This window comes from Cnephaeus nilssonii, assembly GCF_951640355.1.
Source record: "Cnephaeus nilssonii genome assembly, chromosome: 17".
Taxonomy (NCBI): domain Eukaryota; kingdom Metazoa; phylum Chordata; class Mammalia; order Chiroptera; family Vespertilionidae; genus Cnephaeus; species Cnephaeus nilssonii.
This window is the reverse complement of record NC_137088.1, coordinates 7,989,364-8,010,920: the sequence shown is the minus strand read 5'-3', so window position 1 is coordinate 8,010,920 and position 21,557 is coordinate 7,989,364. Positions and strand designations below refer to the sequence as shown.

General features: G+C 46.4%; 1 protein-coding gene across 4 annotated transcripts in view; it reads left to right on the top strand.

The window, feature by feature from the left end:
- Positions 1-21,557, top strand: part of ULK4 (unc-51 like kinase 4) — a 263,268-nt gene that overhangs the window by 25,535 nt on the left and 216,176 nt on the right. For all 4 annotated transcript variants that reach the window (XM_079795341.1, XM_079795342.1, XM_079795339.1 and 1 more), the window contains 3 exons: positions 3,862-3,940; positions 13,482-13,589; positions 15,104-15,187. In XM_079795341.1, the coding sequence (XP_079651467.1) occupies positions 3,862-3,940; positions 13,482-13,589; positions 15,104-15,187 (271 nt within the window). The remainder of the gene's footprint in view (positions 1-3,861; positions 3,941-13,481; positions 13,590-15,103; positions 15,188-21,557) is intronic.

Here is a 21,557-nt window from a genome sequence, read left to right as displayed (position 1 = left end):
ACCCCTGATCCTGTGCTTTAATTTAGTTACGCCTCCTAAGGAGTTTTCCTCGCCACTGTGTCTTTCTTTAACATAGTACCTAGCTTCCTTATGGTGTTATTTAAAGTTGAATGGGATTATGATCTGTCAGCTCTTGATGGGAGCATGTGTACTGGCTTATGGAGACAGCACGCCCTGGTGAAAGCACATCAGCTAACGCGTTAGAAGGCTCTGGGCTCTGGTTGCCAGTGAGACTTGACCAGGGGACCCCCTCTTCCCGAGTCTGTTTCCTGGGGAGCCTGTGTGGGACGATGGAAGTGCATGGGTTCGGAGGCAGACAGAACTGGGTGAGGATCACAGACTTCCCCCGCTGGACACATTTGCTTTAACTGCGGAGCCTCAGTTTCCTTATCTGCAAAACGGGGAGTGTATCTACTTCATAGGTTTTTGGTAGAATTAAACTTCGAATGAGGCCAGCATATGAGAGACCTTGCACAGTGCCTGGTTCTTAGTGGGGGTTAGTGTATTGGGGTGGAAGTTGTAGTTGTTATCATCAAGCTTATCTCGCGCCACTGTCAGCAGAAGCCGTGGGGACATGCAGAGGAAGGGGCGTTTGTGAAGTGTGGTAGTGCCGGATATTAGCTATTCTTCCAGGCTGGCAAAATATGGGGCAGCGCTAGTGTTTGCAAGAGGCTTTTTTGGATAACTATTCTTATACATTGTCTAATGTTACTCTCCCAAGGTAAAGTCTGGCATTACAAAATAGGGTTTTTAGGTAATTTCTGAGCATGGAAAACGTTGAGAAGATTTGTGCTATGCTCATTAAAAAGAAATCAACAAAACCTAACACTTCAGCTAAAACTTAAATTATATCCTTGAAAGGGGTGCCCCCTGCTGGCTTCTTAAAATAGACTTTCTTAATCCTTTCCAAGTACAGCTTTAAAACTTTTTTTTCCTATTAAAATATATATTTTTAAATTTATCTTTTTTGCTGAAAGTACTACAGATGTCCCCTTTTCTCCTCCATCGATCCCCCCTCCCTCACCAGCCATTTGTGTATCACCCCCACTCCCAGGCTTCACCACACCATTGTCTGTGCCCTTGGTTTATGCAGATACGCATATAAATTCTTGGGTTAATCTCTCCCCTCCCCCCCTTCCCTCTGAGATTGAGGTTTAATTGTTAAACACTTTGAATTTGAGGAAAAGGTAGACAAGTCCTCTGCTTAAAGCTTTTATTCTCTCCATTCAAATACCACTTCCACCAGTGAGGCCTGCTCTGACCCAGGTCCTATCACCCTGGTGGCATTTGATAAAGGTCCTTCTGAGAGATCACTGTTGAAGTAGGTATGTTTACTTCTTGGCTTTGTTCACACATGGGAAAACAAAGTAGAATAACATATAATTTTCTAAGTTTCTCTCCCATTATAACGTGTATTTTAATGTCATTAGTTATTTGTCTAAGATGTTTTTTAAAGATATGCCTCTTTCTTAATATGCTACGAACACCTGACAATTTATTTACACTCCTCTCTGTTTTGAGATAGTAAAAATTATAAACAGTGCAATAATGAACATTTTTGTGTTTAAATCTTTGTGCCTCTCTGTTTTCTTTGACCTCTTAGGGCAGATTTGGACAATTAGAATGAATGGCTAAAAGGCAATAAAATATTTTTGTTAAATTGCTAAAATGCTCTTTAGAAAGATTGTCTCAACATTATTCCCCGTTAGTGTGTATGAAGATGCCCTTCAGTTAGAACTTTAGCAGTGGATATTTTTCAGATTTGTCAATCAACTTTACTGAAGTATAATTTGCATATAATTATAAAATTTAAATTTATAAATTGTGGTAAAATATGCATCATATACATTTCACCATTTTAGCCATTTTTTAGTGTCGCGAAGTATATTCATAGAGTTGTGCAACTCTCACCACTATCAATTTCCAGAACTTTTCCATCATCTGAAACAGAAGCTTTTGTCCATTAAACAATAACTCCCTGTTTCCCCCCTTCCCGGTCCCAGTAACCTCTATTCTACTTTTTGTCTCTCTGATTTTGCCTCTTTGGGTACCTAGTGTAAGTGGGATCAGACAGTATCTGTCCTATTGTGTTCGGCTTATTTCATTTAACTTAATATTTTCAAGTTAATTTATGTTGTAGCACGTACCAGAATTTCATTTAAGGTTGAATAAATTCCATGTATGTAAATGCAACATTATCTTCTCTTCTGTTGATGGACACTTGGGTTGCTTCCACCTTGTGGCTGTTATGAATAATGCTGCTTTGAACATTGGTGTACAAGCATCTGTTCAGTCCTTGCTTTCAGTTCTTTGGGGTGTACACTTAGGAGCGGAATTGCTGGGTCATATGATAATCCCATGTTCAATTTCTTGAGGACCCATGTTTTCCATAGCAGCACCAGTTTACACTTCCACCGGCAGTACATGAGGGTTTCTGTTCATATTCTCCCGATTTTCTCTTTGTTTCTCCCCCCCCCCCCCCCCCCCCCCGATAATAGCTATCCTAATGGGTGTGAAGTGGTAGCTCATGGTTCTGATTTGCATTTCACTGTGACTAGTAATGTTGACCATCTAGATTTTCATGTGCTCATCGGCCATTGTGTATCTTCTTTGGAGAACTGTCTGTCCCAAGTCCTTTGCCCATTTTCTAATTGGCTTCCTTGTCCTATGTTATTGATTTGTAGGAGTTCTTGATATGTCCTGGATATTAACCCCTTATCAGATATATGATTTACAAATATTTTCTCTCACTCTGTGGGTTGCCATTTCACTCTGTTGACAGTGTCCTTTGATGCGTAGAAGTTTAACATTTGTAACTTGTAACTTTTGGTCCAAGGTCCTTCCTACCACTTCTTTCTCATGTACTGCCTAGGGCTTCTTTAATCTGGATGCTCGTTCAAGGATTGGAGCCCGTAAGCATCATTTCTGTGCCAGAGCTCCGACAACACGGCACCTCCCTGTGGTTGTCCTCGGAGTCTGGCTGGCCTCCCTCCAGGGGCACCTGTATCCCTATTTGAAGACCTGACGAGCCGAGGCTCTCTGGCTGCTTCGCCCAGAGAACATGCCGGCATCGCTAACCGAGAGCACAGTTCTCACCAGCTCACCACTCGGCATTCTCTCCACATTACAGAAAAGATTCCTGGAAAACGAATTTTCTACACGAAATAAACATTTCCAAATCACCTGAAGTGACGTTTAATAGTTTACCAGCTTTATTTTCTGCTGGATAATGAAACAAACACCACACTAAGACTAGTATTGACTAGTATTCGTTAAAATAGAAACATATTTTTAAGACTTATGATTGCAAAACTTTGTATTAAAGTGAATATATACATGGTGGGGCAAAAGTAGGTTTACAGTTGTGAGTACCCAAAACAGTTTATTCTTGTATTATTATTTATTCATTATTGTATTTTCCATGTGAACAACTGTAAACATACCTTTGCACCACCTTATATGTTTAACACTAATGTTAATAAGTAGTATTATTTACTACTTATATACATATATAAAATCACCCGTCGGCTAAGAGGTAGAACAGAGACCTTTAGCCAAATACCTCTGTACTCAGAAGTAAAGATTACTACATCTGTCTCTCTGGCTAAGGCCTTTTGAAAATGTTTTCCCTTTTGCTGCAGAATCCCAACTTGTTCAGCTTTTACACACGGGGGTGCAGCGGCATGCTTCAGGTCTCCCGCGTGCATTTCTCTGGGCTCTGTACACGGGTAGTTGCTCACCCTGCCTCACCCCACCTCATCTCGTGTCAGTGCTCATCCTTGCTTAATGGAACTCTCCCGGGGGTCCCTTTCCCCAGTCCCCGACTCTCCTGTTCAAAGACTGTTTTCTCTCCATTTACAGACGGGCCAAGGTCGCTCGCGTGATTGGTTTACTGGCCTCACACACAGCTGAACTTCAAGAACATACGCCTGTTATTGAGGTAATTTCTCTTATTACTGAAATGTTATGAATGACAGAAGAGAGTGTCCCTCATATTGTGACTTGGAATACGCAGATTTCATTGACCTTTCCGAAGTTCTCTCTGTGGGATTGTCTGATGGCTAGAAAACAGTAACCTCCGTAGACCTTTAGGCTCAAACACCAGCTGGCCATATAAAACATGTTCTGTTATTGCAGGGGTACGGCAGACTTAGGGGTTTGCGGGCTCTATCGTATGTCACTTACGTTTGGAGGAGCTCCGTTTCACGAGGGAAAGGTTTACGTAGATAGAGGTCCCGGGAGGACAGAGATGAGGACAGAGCCAGGCAGACAGGCCATCGCCAAGGCTGGAGCTGGGAGGCTGCCCACTCCCACTGTGGGGTCCTTGTGCGTGGACTCCCTGCGACCGTGCCTGGAGACAGCGTGTGCTGCTGCCGTGGGAGTTCCTGCAGGTCCGGGCAGAGGGCACCTGCAGTAACCGGGGCCTGTGGGTCACCCTGGGTGATGTGCCTGTGGCCTGATCTCCCGGCAGCTGCTGTTGCTGCTGCCACCGAGAGCATTTGGCCTGGCAGTTCTTTTTTTTTTTTTTTAAATTTCTTTATTGATTAAGGTGTCACACATTTGTCCTCATCCCCCCATTCCCATCCCACACCCCTCCCCACGGATGCCCCAACCCCCTGTTGAACTTAACCATTGGTTAGGCTCATATGCATGCACACAAGACCTTTGGCTGATCTCTCCCCCCTCCCCCCACCCTCCCCCATCCTCCCTCTGAGGCCCGACAGTCCGATCGATGCCTCCTAGTTTCTGGTTCTGTTGTTGTTCATCAGTCTATGTTGTTCATCATTTCCCCTAGATGAGCGAAATCGTGTCACTAGAGATATACTTATAAGAATTGAATGTGAGACGAGCAATAATAGTTATGCTGACAGGCAAATGAATCAGTCTGTAGTGAGTTTCTTTCTGGACCAACAGTTCTTTTGAGACCCAATATCAATGTCCACCAGTTCCTTATGAGTACATGTCGGCACTGACCCCTCAGCTCTGGATGGTGGACAAATGGTGGTAATGCAGGTCCGACTCCCTCTGGTTTGGTCTCGGCCGGACCCAGGGGCACGGCTTCACCCGGATCCAGGGGCCCACGGCCTCTCCCGGGCCCGGGACCCAGCCTCACCCGGATCCAGGGGCACACGGCCTCGCCCGGACCCGGGATCTAGCTTCCCCCGGACCCAGGGGCACGTGGCCTCGCCCGGACCCAGGGGCGCGTGGCCTCTCCCAGACCCAGGGTCGCATGGCCTCACCCGGATCCAGGGGCCCACGGCCTCACCCGGACCCGGGACCCAGCCTCACCCGGATCTAGGGGCACATGGCCTCACCCAGACCCGGGATCCAGCTTCACCAGGACCCAGGGGCGCGTAGCCTCACCCGGGCCCGGGACCCAGCCTCACCCAGATCCAGGGGCACACGGCCTCACCCAGACCCGGGATCTAGCTTCACCTGGACCCAGGGGCGCATGGCCTCACCCGGACCCAGGGTTGCGTGGCCTCACCCGGATCCAGGGGCCCACAGCCTCGCCCGGACCCGGGACCCAGCCTCACCCGGATCCAGGGGCACACGGCCTCACCTGGACCCGGGATCCAGCTTCATCCGGACCCAGGGGTGCGTTGGCCTGGCAGTTCTTGAACCACCCTTGTCCTTGTGCCCTGGGCTAGTACTTCCTGCTCCTCCGACTGGGCATCTCTCAAAGTATCTCCCACCTCCTGTTGCTGCCCCTTATTGGACACCGCATTTCTGATGCTGCCTCGGGTGAGAGGAGGGGCGGGTGCTCATTCCTGAGCCGCTTGTACCCTGCATTCCTGCACTGTTCCCTTTAGGACATTTGCCTAAGCGAAGCTCTGGAAAAATCCTTTAGAAAAGCACGATAGTGTACATTTGGCCATCTGGACCACTGTTCTGAATTAAGCACACGATATTGTGAGCTAAGTCCTGTCGGACAATGAGGAGCTGGGTGTTCTCCGTAATGCCATCTTTTACTCAATGGGCTGTGATTATTGAAGCAGCCACTAGAGGTCACCCAAACACTGGAAACAAAGTTTCGCAAGTTCACGAATTTATCTTTCAACTTCAGGAAGAAGCAGGCTTAGCAGGTATAGCTTTTCTGTTTTTATCTTTTCCCTGTTTTTTTCTCCTCCTCCCCCTCCCCTCCTCCATTCTCCTACTTTCTCCTTCTTCTTCCTTCTCCTCCTTTTTTTGAGTTTCCACCGTGTGAGATGCAGTGGCCTTCCATTGGTGATGAATGGAAGCCAACACAGCCTCTCCAGCCAAGTGCAGTCAGCGCCTTGCCCGTGATCCAGGGGGTGGGGCCCCGGGAAGCCCCTGCGAACCGGAGTGCAGTGCTCCTTGGACAGGTTTCTGTGAAACTCAGGTGTTTGTAGATCATTTTTCAGTAAATTATTAATAAAATTTCAAGTATGAGATGCATTCTGATTTCTCCAGTAGGTTTACTGTTAGTAGATACTAAAAATTGGGGTTGAAGATTCTATAGACCTTTTAACGGCATAAAACCTCATTTCATTATTCATTTGTTTCCCACAGTCCCTAGCAGCAAGGTAACGTGTATTTCAGGCACTTAATGTCAACAGCTTTAATAAATGATTAAAACAGTGGTAGGAACATATGCTGGTGTGATTTGTTACAAAGAGGCAGAAGAGATGGGGGGGGGGATCTGTTGTACTATCCTTAGGATGTAGTTTAAATCTCTTTCATCTCCTTCTGTCATTATTGGCTACATAAAAGAGTTGAGCATCACCTCTTGTATGTATTTAGAAGCATTTATTTAATTCTTCATTTTTTTCATGGAAAAATATAGCCTGATTCTTAGGCTTTTCCTACTAGATCACCATGCATTTATCACCCAGTAATCACTGGGGTTCCTGTGTGTAATAATTTTTATGAAGTAGTCCTGGCATTTTGATTCATATTTGTAGTCTCAAGCATGCAGTGGATGCAGTTTAGGAAGTTGATTATAGAACCCTAAAATTTAGAACTGGATGGAATAGTAACAGGTGTACTAGTTTGACCCCTTCATTAAATGTTTTCCATTATGGAAAATTTCGACGTACATAAAAGTAGAGAGACTGGAATAATGAGACATCACTCATTACCAGCAATTATTAGCACTTTGCCATTCTTATTCGTCTGTCATCTCTTGCCCTCTTCTTTCCCATCTCGTTCCCTCTCCCTCCTCTCTCTTTCCTCCTCTCCTCTCTCACTGTAGTTTTTATTTTTTTAAAAAATATATATATATTTTATTGATTTTTTACAGAGAGGAAAGGAGAGGGACAGAGAGCTAGAAACATCGATGAGAGAAAAACATCGACCAGCTGCCTCTTGCACACCCCCTACCGGGGATGTGCCCGCAACCAATGTACATGCCCTTGACCGGAATCGAACCTGGGACCTTTCAGTCTGCAGACCGACGCTCTATCCATTGAGCCAAACCGGTTTCAGCTAGTATTTGTTTTTTTAAAGTCCAGCCAGCCAGTGTGCTCAGTGGTTGAGCGTTGACTCATGAACCAGGAGGTCACTGGTTCCATTCCTGGTCAGTGCACATGCCCGGCCTGTGGGCTTAATCTTAGGGGCCGTGCAGGTGAGCAGGGAGCGTGTCCTCAGTGGACAAGAAGAGTGAGCAGGGGGTCAGTAGCCCAGGGCACTGAGGGGAAGGTAGTGTAATGTGATCTGTGAGACCCCGAATCGCAGGTCCTTTGGGAAGCCAGAGTGGGGGAGTGGCCGCAGGAGTGAGGACGCCTCCTCATTTCGCTTCAGATGACACCTGGAGTGAGGGTCCCGGTGGCATTTGCTGCTCGGCAGGACCGCAGGCAGCACGGAGGGACCCAGACCCTCCTCCAGCATCTCAGAGGAAGTGCTGTGTCTCCTGTGGACCAAGTGCTGTTTAAGTTTGGCCCTCCTCCGACGGTTAATAACCACTGTCCTGTGCTTGCCGGCTACGTGTTGCCGGCGGAAGGACTTGTGCTAAACTAGTCAGCCGTGTTTCTGTTCACACTTTCCTTTCCAAAACCTGCATGTGAGCAGGGTCTTCTCGTGGATGGCAGTTTGTAAACACGGTTCTAGATGCTGCCCTGAAAGCACGGCCTCTCTTTGTGGGGTTCATGTTCCCCCCTTTTCATGGCCATTCCTCAACCCAATGGAGCGCTTCGTACCCCACTAAGTCCCCTCGGTGGTTCTGTGTTGGGAGACTGGCAGGTGCCACCTTTCACATCAGACACTGACCATTTGTTGTTGTTCCTCCTCCTCCTCCTCCTCCTCCTCCTCCTCCTCCTTTTTTTTTTTTTTTTTAATATATTGATTTTAGAGAGGGCAGGGTAGAGAGAGAGAAAGAAACATCGATTTGTTGTTCCACTCATTTATGCATTCATTAGTTGCTTCTTGTATGTGCCCTGAGCGGAGATCGAACCCGTAGCCTTGGTGTAGCTCTAACCAACTGAGCTACTGGGCCAGGGCCGACACTGTGACCATGTCTGGCTTGTTCATAGCCTTGAGCTGAGACCGATGTCATTTAAAAAAAATTTTTTTAGATTAATTTCAGAGAGGAAAGGAAAGGGAGAGAGAGATAGAAACATCAACGATGAGATAGAATCATTGATTGGCTCCCACGTCGGAGATCAATTGAGCCTGCAACCCAGTCATGTGCCCTGACCAGGAATCGAACCGTGACCTCCTGGTTCATAAGTCAATGCTCAACCACTGAGCCATGCTGGCTGGGCCCAGTGTCATTTATAACCCTCCACACTGTTAGTGTCAGTGAATTTGCCCTTGTGTCTCCCTGCTAAACACACTTCTTTTTTGGTTAGTTCTTGGACAGCACGAGGGGCAAATGTGTTGAACAGGATGAAACCAGTTGAGTAACATTCAGGTCTTTGTGTAGAGCGAAGGGAAACGTGCTGGCTGCGTTTCATTCAGCCAGGATGCCGAGTGGATATCATTTGGGGCATCGCCATATTTTAATCACTTTTGCATACAAATGAAACATCTCACATCAAAGAATTCTTAAACGGCACGCTTCCTAATTTTTTATAATGATCGAATTCATTGAATTTCTTACCTGACATCTTGTAGAGCAGTTTTTACCTTCTGTGTTTCTTGCTTTGACTAATTTGCCTGCTCGTTTTACCCGAGCTGTGAGCACACCTTTGTTACAATATTTTCAGAGCAGCAGCTGTGGGGCTTATACATTGGAATGTGATGTGTTTAGTAATCCTTGCGAACCCAGCAAATGCCACATTTAATTTTCTATTAGATGAAAGAAACACGGAAGGAGACTTGGTGGTGGAAAGAATTGCACAAACAAAACTAATCAGAGCTGATCCTTGAAGCAGAAAAATGCAATTTAAAATGAGCTTCCTTTGTATTTCTGTTATTTGAGGAGTGTTGAAGAGATGACTATTAAGAATATAGTAGTGAGTAAATAATAGTTATAAATAGAAAGCTCAAGCAGTATTGGGGTTATGTTCTTTGTGTCATAACTTTGACGTATTCCAACATCGAAAAGACTCAGTTTTCATAAAGGACAATGGTGACTTGGTTTCTTAAGAAAACATGTAGCCCAGCCATGGTGGCTCAGTGGTTGAGCATTGACTTACGAGCCAGGAGGTCATGGTTTGATTCCAGGTCAGGGCATATGCCCAGCTTGTGGGCTCGATCCTCTGATGTGCCGGAGAAAGCTGATCAATGATTCCCTCTCATCATTGATGTTTCTATCTCTCTCTCCCTCTCTGAAATCTATAAAAGTATATTTTTAAAAAAAGAAAACATTTATGCAATGGGCATAATTGTGTTATGATTCCAAATAAAAATGTCATTTAGCCCTAGCTGATTTGGCTTAGTGGATAGAGAGTCGGCCTGTGGACTGAAAGGTCCCAGGTTCAATTCCAGTCAAAGGTACATGCCTAGGTTGTGGGCTCGATTCCCCGAAGGGGGCATGCAGGAGGCAGCTGGTCAATGATTCTCTCTCATCATTGATGTTTCTCTCTCTCCCTCACCTTCCTCTTTGAAATCAATAAAAATATATATATTTTTAAAAAGGCATTTAACCCTCAATATACAGGATGGAGCAAAAGTAGGTTTACAGTTGTGAGTATATGAAAGTTTATTCTTGTATTATTATTTACTAGAGGCCCAGTGCAGGAAACTCGGGCACTGGGAGGGGGGGGGTTCCCTCAGCCCGGCCTGCACTCTTGCAGTCCGGGACCCCTCAGGGGATATCTGCCTGCTGGCTTAGGCTCGATCCCTCTAGGGACAAGCCTAAGCCAGCAGTCAGACATCCCTCTTGCAGTCCGGGGCTCTCGCAGTCCAGATCCCCTCGCTCCTTACTGCCCGCCTGCAGTGGAGGCGGGAGAGGCTCCCGCCACTGCCACTGCGCTCGCCAGCCTTGAGCCTGGCTTCTGGCTGAGCGGTGCTTCCCTATGGGAGTGCACTGACCACCAATGGGCAGCTCCGACGTTGAGTGTCTGCCCCCTGGTGGTCAGTGTGCATCATAGCGACCGGTCGTTCCACTGGTCGTTCCACCGTTTGGTCGATTTGCATATTAGGGTTTTATTATATAGGATTAATTATTGTATTATTTTGCATATGGACAACTGTAAACCTACTTTTGTCCCACCTGGTATGTATATGAAATTCCTGCCCGTAGATGCAGAAGGAAGGACCTTTGGGGGAGTGTGGAAGCGCCGGCATGTATGTCTGGCAGCCGATTGATGATTCTCTCTCTCCATTGATGTTCCTGTCTCTCCCCCTTCCTCTCTCTGAATCTATAAAAACATATTAAAAAACAAACAAAAAAACCCCAATATCCATATATTACTTGGATTTCTGAAGCTGAAGAAGAGCTTAACAAATCTATTTTACCTTTTTTGTTCTGTTTAGTAATGGCATTTTGAATGCCAGTCTGCCTAGGTCCGTGGTCGGCAAACTGCGGCTCGTGAGCCACATGCGGCTCTTTGGCCCCTTGAGTGTGGCTCTTCCACAAAATACCACGGCCTGGGCGAGTCCATTTTGAAGAAGTGGCGTTAGAAGAAGTTTAAGTTTAAAGAATTTGGCTCTCAAAAGAAATTTCAATCGTTGTGCTGTTGATATTTGGCTCTGTTGACTAATGAGTTTGCCGACCACTGGCCTAGGTCATCAAACACTTATTTTTCTCCTTGGTATTTGTCATTTCTATGGTATGTTTGTTTACTATGCTTACAGTTTTCCTTTTTAGTAGTAATATTTCTTTAAAGTTTTACAATAACAAGGGGAAACTATCTAAACAACACTGCAGGGAAACGCTGTCTGCCGCGTACCCTTCACCGCTCTCCAAAGCTGACTTAGGCAGCGCAGCGCGAGGTCAGGCTGCCGGGGGGTTACTAGCATAGACGACGTGATGCGTGTCCGTCTACGCGGTGCTCCTAAGCCCGTGGTTCTCAACCTTTCTAATGACCCACAGGTTGAGAACCACTGCTGTAGAGCCTAAGACCCTCGGAAAACACAGATGTTTACATTACGATTCATAACAGTAGCAAAATTACAGTTAGGAAGTAGCAACGAAAATAATTTTATGGTTGGGGGTCACCACAACATGAGGAACTGTATTAAAGGGTCGCGGCATTAGAAAGGTTGAGAACCACTGTTAAGTACTTCTATCGTGCTGGAGGCAGTTCAGACAGTTTCATCTCTTCAAGGATCTGCAGCATTAAGATGTTTTAATTTCCAGTGATGCTTACCGATACAGAGTGCCAGTGGGTTATAGGATTGAGAAAAGCTGTAAATCCCTGTCCCTAGCTTTGCAAAGCAGCGAGCTGGGTATGGGTTTTGAATTTAGTGTGAGGTTGACTTAAGAAAAAAAGAATTAAACCCTTTATTTTGAGATAATTAATAGACTCATATGAGGTTGTAAGAAAAAATCCAGAGAGATCCTGCGTATGCTTCCTCCTGTTTCCCCAGAGGTAGCATCTTGGAGAATGAGAGGAGAACATTACTGCAGGATATTGACATCAGAACAGCTAGGGAACAGTTTCAACACCCCAAGGACCCCTCAGACTGCCACTTTTTAACCACGCCCCCTGCCCTCTATCACATGTCCTCCCCCAACCCCTTCCCCTGGCAACCACTAACCTGTTGGCCATTTCTGTACTCTTGTCATTTTGAGAATGCTGTATAAATGGAATCATATGGTATGTAACCTTTTGTGATGGGCTTTTTTCATGTTTAGCATATTTCTCTGAAGATTCATCCAGAGAAAGGAGCCAGAAAAAGGAATACGTAGTATGCGATCCCATTTACATAAACTCTAGAAAATGTGGGTTAATGACAGAAGGTACATTGGTGGCCGACTCGGGAGGAGAAAGGAGTGGGATGGAGGGATTAGTTACCAAAGGAACTGGGGGGAACACTCAGGGTGTTGCCATTTTGATTGTGGCTGCAGGTGATGAGGTCACAGATGGTTACCTGTGTCAGTTGCATCTAAGCGTACACTTTACATAGATGCGGTTTATTGTATGTCAGTTGTAACTTAACAAAACCGTTTAAAAAAATACCACACCTACAGTGTCCTCCAGTACCTGACTACTGACGGTGAGCTCACCCCACACGGACACCTCTCCTCCGGGCTCTTGTTTACAAAAGGGCCAGAGATCAGGTGCCGGGATAGTGTTACTCTGTCAGGTTGTTCTGGAAGCTTTCACAGGCCTCCTTTCAGTGTTTGTGCTTCCGTCTTTGCCGACGGTAAGTAGTCTTGTCTGTGCGCCACACTCGGGGCCACGTTGACATAGAGCAGGTCTCCGCACGCTCTTACCTGCTCTCAGCTCCCTCTCAGGATGGGGCCGGTGTTCACGTGCCATCGGAAACCTTCCTCCCCGCTTCCTGGTCACCATGTGATCCCACTCACCTGTGTCCCTGTGTGTGCATTCTGGTGACGAGGGGATGTGACTGTCTTAGCATCGCTCCTGGGAAATGAACTACGTTTGATAAATGCTGCTGAGTGTCAACGTGGGTCGTATTGAAGCTCTGGGCTAAGATTTCAACTCTCAGATTTTTGAAGGAATCATTTAAAAGTTTAATGCAATGCGAGAGTTTTTAAACTGGGGTGTGCTGGAGCGTGCTGGGACCGGGCAGGGTAGGAGCTGGTGCAGACCCTGGCTGTCCGCCGAGCTGGCGGAGACTTGCTGGACCCTCCCCCTGCGTCCCCGTCTCTACAGTTAGCGCAGCACCTGCCCCCAGGGTCAGCGATGCGGCAGAAGTGCTTGGGAGCTGACCAGTGCTCTCCAGACCCGAGTGTGTTTTACCGGAGGGATTTTTACTGTCATCGGGGACAGCTACTATTTTTTTTTTTTTTCAGGAATAAGACCCATATTTTGAAAATCATTTGGAAACTGCTTCTTAAAAATGGAAGGTGAATTCTGGAGAGAGTCTTGCCTTTTACATACAGGTTAGAGAACTGAGAGATACATATCAAATAATATACTTTTTTTTTTTTCTTTCCTTTTCAGGCAATTACTCTCTTAACCGAATTAATTAGGGAAAACTTCAGGAACAGCAAATTAAAACAGTGCCTGCTGCCAGCCCTCGGGGAGCTGCTCTATCTCGTGGCCACCCAGGTGAGACTGTCTGATTAAGATGAGCCTGCTGCGCGTGGACGTGCTCTGACATATCCCGGCCAGCGAGTATTAATAGCCCATAAAAGTCCCCTGACTTTGCCGCTGAGAGCACGCCTCAGGAGCTGCTTCTGGAGGGGAGAGGCTGTCGGTCTCTCCCTGTCTGTCTGTCTGTCCGTCTGTCATCTTCCCTCCCTTTTTTGCTTTAGAGCAGCAGTTTTCAGCCGGTGGGCCGCAGTATTCCCGTTGTTCCTAAAAGTAGATCTCGAGAATCCTTTCCCTTGGTGCTGACTCGACCTGGGTGGAAGCCAGGCTGTTGTAATAAAGCCCACGTCCGTGGCCGTGACAGGCGACCACATCTTAGGATAGCAAACCCGACGAGGGGATTCTGTCCCTGGGTCTACGGAAACCCGTACGTTTTCAGGCGATGAGGGCTTTTGTGGGCCTGTCACTTGGGATAGATGTCAACCTTCAAATCTCACCTCCGTGCTGGCTGAGAGGCTGGCCCGGAGGGAGAGTGCACCCTGTCTGATGGAGACCACGCCCCGCCCGGGACCTCTGCTCGCACCCGGGGGACCAGCCGGAGGGCAGAGGACGGAGGGATGCTGCGGAGGGTGTGACCGAGCAGCGCAGTTGCAGTTTGTGTGTTTTTTGCCCTTTGTCAGGGGTGCCTCCCACCCTAGTCCGGGTAGTCTTACTTTTGCCTTTTTTTGGTTCAGCCCATAATCACCTCTTACCTGGCCTGTTGTCAGACTCCCAGACAGTGTCCTTGCTTTGCTCTTGTGTGAGTAAAAGTGTGCTTTCCAGACGTCAGCCAGGGCGAGCCTGCTAAAAACGCACGGGAGACTGCGAGTGTCGCTCCTCAGAGGCCCCGGGCCTCTCGTCTTGCTCGCTGTCATCAGCCCCTCCAGTTGCTTCCAGGCCCTTTGGGCGGCCTCCCCAGCGCCTGTCTGACCTCAGCCCCCCTTGCTCCCACTCGCTCACTCCTTCCGCCACACTGACCTCCCCACAGCTCCTCGCACACCACGCCCACTGTGCCCTGCTCCTGCCTGCACACCTCCCTCCGCACCTGCGCTTCCTCCTGCTCGTGGAGTTTCCCAGGTGTCTGCATGTTCTCTCCGTTCATGGGTCCCTTCAGAGACCTGGCTGTACGCAGTATGAGATGGAGCCACCCTGTCTAGTCTACCTCTAACCCCTTCCCTGCTGTGGTTTTCCTTTTAGCGCTCATCAATAGAGGGGTTTCTCTGTCAGCCAGATCCTGTGGCCATTTCTCAGTTCTCCTCTAGCTTCCGATGCGGGGATCGAGTCAACATCATATGTGACAAAGCAAGCAATAGGGGCAGTGCAGTCAGGGACCCCCAATCAGATCGTAATTGATGGGGGGAATAAATCGTACTGTAAAGAGAATATTAGGAAGTTTTAGAGAGTTTGTGTATTTGAAACTGCCCCTTTCTCTTGAATGGGTTAATATCTTTTGTGCTGCTAGCTTCACAGCCTTTCCTTCCACTTCATTTTAGGAAGAAAAGAAAAAGCACCCCGGAGAATGCTGGGCCGTCCCCCTGGCTGCCTACACGGTGCTAATGAGGTGCCTTCGGGAAGGGGTAAGGCCCTTTGTGTCCTCTGTGGTGCCCTGGATTGTAATAACCCTCCCGGCGCTGCTGCGTGGGATTGTAGCCTGCAGCGGTGCGGGAGCTTGTCAGGCAGGGATTGCTCCTGAATTTAAATCCTGCCACCAGCCACCCTCAGCAAGTGACCTCCCGGGGAGCAGGCGGGAAAGCGGACCAGCTTTCTCCTTCGCTTTTCAAAAGGCGGTAGCAAATAGAAGCAGCGGAAGTAGCTTGTAATAACGTGTTCTTAATCCTTGCCGCGGTTGAAAATGCCCGCGACGCCAGTTTGGGAAGCGAGGTGTATGCGGAGGGTTTTCTGTGAGCCTCGAAAGCCCCGCCATTGGCTTGTCAGGTTGCTCTTTGGCGGTTTGGAAACCGGGCACCTTCCACGAGTATCCACTGACTTTAACGGGAGGTGGTATTGAGTATGTGATGTGACTTTTCAGTTTACTCAGATCCCTTCCTGCACCGCCGTTCGTGGCTGTGCACAGCCACTCGCCAACCTGCCGGCTCGTACAGAAGTGCCCACGTGGAACATGGTGAAGGGTTTAGTGACTGACCTAAGAGGTTGGCATTTTCTGTTTGCTTTAAACCATTTGACATGGTTTCACCCAAGGCAAAGCCATGGGCTAAGAACATTCCTTAAGGAATGAAGAAAATATGTCACAATAAACATCTTCCTTTTGAGTTCACTGCTCCCGGTAATAGAGCCATGTTCCACGTGTGGAGCATTCTGTGACCCTCCTCCCCCCCCCCCCGCCTCCCCCCCTTCTGCCCGTGACCCCCAAGTGCAGTCTGTAGGGTTGATATGCAGTCAGTTGTTGTGATGGGATGTGCGGGATGCCGGTAAATTATATCGTATCAGTAACAGGGCAGTTAAGTCATGTTTATCTGTGGTCGGAGGGTGCCTTTAGGTGTCATTCAAGGCCTCAAGCGAGGCACACTTGGGGTTCAAAGATGAAGGAGGTGACATTTCCATGCACACTCAGATCCCATCTGTCGTGGAGATAAGATAAAGATGTAAAGTGGAATATGTCAAGTAAGTAAATGCCGAAGAACAAAATACAGGAACGCAAAGGAGAAAGGAGTCCTCCAGGAATTCTTTTCACCGTGTAAAAGCAATTTTAGAAACTTAATGTCTTTAGCTTTTAAAACTCAGATGAATGCCTAATCAAAGATGATCCATTCTAGTTCATGAGGTTGTATCCTTTATTCAATATCTTCTCTCCTCTCCCTCACATATTTTTCATTGTATGTATAATAGGTAGGATAACGTTTGATATCCAAGTGTATTGTTTTAAAATTATTGTTAACTAGGAACCCAGCCCTTGATTCGAAATCATGCGGTGCCGCCCACATTTGAGTGGCCGGTCCAGCCCTGCCTCGCTCCCTGGGCCCTGCAGCAGCCGCGGCCACTGCCGGTCCGGCCCTGCCTCCCTCTCCGGCCCTTGAAGCGGCCGGGGCCGCTGCTGATCAGGCCCTCCCCCAGCGCAGGGACATGGAGGCCCCTGCTGCCCCACCCCTGACGCTGTGCGTGCAACCTTCTCCTGTCCGGCTGACCCATTATGGCGTCCTGGTTAATTAGCATATTTCTTTATTTTATATATATATATATATATATATATACACACACACACACATACACATATATATATATGCATATATGTGTGTATATATATATATATATATACACACACACACACATATATAGATAGATAGATAACTGTAAAATAATGATATTGTTTTGTATTTTATAACATACTACAATTTTTTTTGTCTTTAAAAAAAAATATTTTATTGATTATTTACAGAGAGGAAGGGAGAGGAATAGAGAGTTAGAAACATCGATGAGAGAGAAACATCAATCAGCTGCCTCCACTGGGGATGTGCCCACAACCAAGGTACATACCCTTGACTGGAATCGAGCATGGAACCCTTCAGTCCACAGGCCAACACTCTATCCACTGAGCCAAACCGGTTCGGGCTACAATTTTTTTGTCTTGGTAGGTTTGGCAAGTCTTGTGTATTTTTCAGGGAGGCTGGGCGGCAGTGGCGGGGTGATGGGAGTGGTGCTGTCCCCTGATCGCCCGCCCAGTGGCCTCCTGCAGAGGGGGGCCAGACTGTGGCTTAAGCCCGCTCCCTGCTGCCCAGACTGCAGGGACCGGGCCTAAGCCATCAGTAGGACATCCCCTGAGGACTCCCGGACTGTAAGAGGGCGCAGCCCAGGCAGAGGGACCCCCCCCCCCCCACAAGTGTACGAATTTTCGTGCACCGGGCCTCTAGTAAAAACATATTTTTAAAAAATACGTTGATTTTAGAGAAGAAGAGAGGGAGAGAGAAATAGAAACATTGATGAGAGAGAAACAGCAACATCCATTAGCTGCCTCCTGCACTCCCCCTGCTGGGGATGGAGTCCACAATCTGGGCATGTACCCTGACCAGGAATCTAACCAGTGACCTCTTGGTGCATGGAATGACACTCAACCACTGAGCCACACCCGCCAAACTACAGTTTTATTTAAAAAAAAAAAATGTTGATAATCAGTTGTCCCAACATCATTTACTAAAACTCTCCACGCACTCTGTGATGTCCCCTCTGTCATATCAGTGTACATTGTTTTTGTTTTTTTTGTTCTGGGCTCTATTTGGTTCTTTTGGCCTATTTTCTACCTCTGTGCCATCTATTTAAATTAACAATATTTTAAAATATTTTTTAAACGTATGGAGAGTTTTCCCCTTCTAATGTAATTTTTAAAGAATTTCTTAACTATTTTTATTCCATTTCACTTGTACTTGATTTTTAGCGTCAGCTTCTCAAGTTCACCTGTTGGGATGTTGATTAAGGATCTATCTATAGCCCAGCCAGCATGGCTCAGTGGTTGAGCATCGATCTATGAGCCAGGAGGTCATGGGCACATGCCTGGGTTGCAGTCTCAGTCCTTCTCCCTTCCTCTCTGAAATCATTAAAAATATATTTTAAAAAAAAGAATGTATCTATGCCCTGGCCAGTGTAGCTGAGTTGGGTGAGTGTCCTCCCATGCAACGAAAGGTTGCTGGTTTGATTCCCAGTCAGGGCACATGTCAGGTTGTGGGGCTCGATCCCCAATAGGGGGCGTGCAGGAGATAGCTGAACAATGTTTTACCCTCTCCCTCTCACTTCCTCTCTCTCTCTCAAAATCAATAAAAACATAGAATTTTAAAAAAATAATACTTCTGTAAATCAATTTGAGGAGAATTGGTTACTATTAGAAAAATGAAAGATGTATTCAGTGAAGAGACTAACAATAAGAAAAAGACCTTTGTTTCTTTAAAAAAATACTGGAATAATATGACAGCTGATTTTGAATTTTTTTGATGTCAGCTAATGCATTTTATTTATTGTTAACTCTCAGATATAGGTCCTATTCTTTTAAAAAAATATTTTATTGATTTCAGAGAAGGGAGAGATAGAAACATCAATGATGAGAATCATTGATCGGCCGCCTCCTGCACGCCCCCCACTGGGGATTGAGCCCGCAGCCTGGGCATGTGCCCTGATTGGGAATCCAACCAGGACCTCTTGGTACAGGGGACGATGCTCAATTCACTGAGCCACCACAGCCGGCTAGGTCCTATTCTTCACAGCTAACATTACCTTTATTTTAGATGTTAATTTTGTTATTCTGTTTTGGTCGTGCCGGCAGCATCGGAGAGCAGCAGGTCATTAAAAAAATCTGCTCTGCCATCCCACCTCACTCTAAGCCAGGTGTTAATATTGGGTAGAAGGACAGAGATTACATGGGGAAGTAGGCAAAGGGTAGGCCAAATGTGCAGTTTACAGGTAATGGAGGCTGGAAATTTGCAAAGTCCCGCGGGTCTTCAAAGGGCTGGCAGCTCTGGTTTCTGCACCAAGGTGGTCAATCTTTCCATGGTAATAGGCAGCTCCCTGATGGGGAGGATGGGCATTTCCATGTGAGCTCCCAGGTCCCACGTGCAATGCTCAGCCAGGTTAGAATGTGCCTTCTTTAACCAGAACAACCAATCACAGTTAACAGAGCAGGATTGATATTTCTTACAATTCTAGCTGGTCCCCAATATTCTATTCCCCTATCACCTGCAGTACATTAGATCTACTTAACACCATTAAAACATAGTACAACTATTCATTAAAAGCCTAATTATCGTAGGCTTATTTCATAGGATCATTTTCTAATCATCGTAGCTTTTATCCTCATGATATGATGAAGTAGGTCTTTGATTTAAATGACAGATATTAGTTTAGTTCAGTTACCCCTTCTGAAGAGTAAATTAAGCAGAAAATAGCCCCAATCCTGGTGCTTGTGTGATGTCCCTCAGGGGATCCCAGAGGGACTGGGATGGCAGTAGGGGGTTGAATTGGCCTGATAGTCTCCCTGAGTTTATAGAAGACTGGGTGACACTTGGCCCCTTTCTAACCTGGGTGCTCAACTAGGTGTGGTCCTCTGGTACCAGGAGTGAGTCCTCTAGGAATTGACTGACAATTATGCTCTAAAGCACATGGTAAGGTGAGAGGTCCCGCATAATAGCACCTCTCCCCCCACATTCAGGGGAAAAGTTTCAGAACCCAATGAGAAATGAGATAGAGCAAGGCATATGGGACGAAAATGGCATATACGTATGTATGTAATGAGAGCTAGGGCATATGTGTACATAATGAGAACTGGAGCATATATGTACATAAAGAGAGCTAGGGCATATATGTACATAATGAGAGCTAGGGCGGAGGACATAGCTACATCTATGGGCAAATAGGCTTCCTTATATTGAACTCCTATATTTAGGGAATCCTAACACCTCCCCTCCTCCCCCTCCCCATAAAGCAGCACTCTCCAAGCAGAGTCCCTATCCAGGGACTTAAGATGGGGGGAGGGTAAAAGAAGACAACTCTGTGGGTGGCCTTTGCTCAGGGAAAAGGGGAGAGTTGAGTGAAGGAACAGAGAGGCTAAAGGTGTTACATTGATGTATCCTATCTACATGGAGGGAAACATCAGGAATGGGAGGAAGCATTCTCTCTAGTGCTCATTCTGAGAGACGAAATGTGTCAAAGTTTGAGAGAGTTCAAATATCTTTGACATTTCTTCTCTAGCAGCCTTACAGTTCAGACTGTATAGCATTAATCATAGGAAGAAAAGCTAACACATTGAAAATTTACTACTTTTTATGACCTAGATTAAGTATTCATGTATGTTGACTCTTTTTTTTTTAATCCTCATCGAGGATGTTTTTCTGATTGATTTTTAGGGAGAGGGGAAGAGAGAGGGAAAGACAGAGAGAAATATAGATGTGAGAGAAACATCCATTGGTTGCCTCCTGCACGAGCCCTGACCAGGACCTGGGCGGGGAGGAGCCTGCACTGAGGTACGTGCCCTTGACTGGAATTGAACTCGGGTCCCTTCGGTCTGCAGGCCGACGCTCTAGCCACTGAACCAAACCGGCCAGGGATGTATGTTGCCTCATTTAATTTTTAAACTTCCTTGTGTTTTATAGATGATGAAGCTGAGGCATAGGGATGAAAACGCCCAGCGATATATAGCTAATAGAGTGTAAAACTATGGCTTGAATCTAGATATAATTCAATGTTTTCTCATTTAAAAAATATTTTTTCATGAAAAATATCTAAATTTGGGTTGAAAACTAATACACTCATGCTGTAACAATGCAAACGATGTACAAATGTCTAAAGTCAAATTAGTGGATCCCTCTCCCTACACCCCCTGCCGAGTATTGTGTGCCCTTTTACTAATCTATATATATGTGTATATATAGATTAGTAAAAACATACATTTTGTTAGACATGGGATTACATCATACATACAATACTTTAACATTTATATATTTTTAATCCTCACCCGAGGATATGCTTTTGGTTGATTTTAGAGAGTAGGGAAGGGAGAGAGAGAAACATCGATTGGTTGCCTACCCTATGCACCCGGACCAGTTGTTGAACCCATAACCTTTTGGTGTATGGGATGATGCTCAACCAACTGAGCCACACGGCCAGGGTGAATTTACTTATTCTTATGCGTCATATTTTCCCGCTGCTTGGCACGTGTGGTACCATTTCATTGGCTTTCAGACACTCTGATTTTTATATTGTTGGGTGCTGGAGTTTTTCTGAATTCTTTTAAGTACTTTGGTCCTTTTTCTTGGACTCATTTGAGTTCCTTGGAAACAGTTGGATCCCTTTTGAGGCTGGATTTTAAGCACTGTTAGGACAATCCCGAACAGCCTTAAGGGGTCGTTGGGTCACACCACTGAGGCTACGCCTTTCTTAGGTTTCCCTCGATGCCTCATATTTAGATGGTCTTTGGCCGTTGGTACACTAATTATTCCCAGCCCTGAGTGA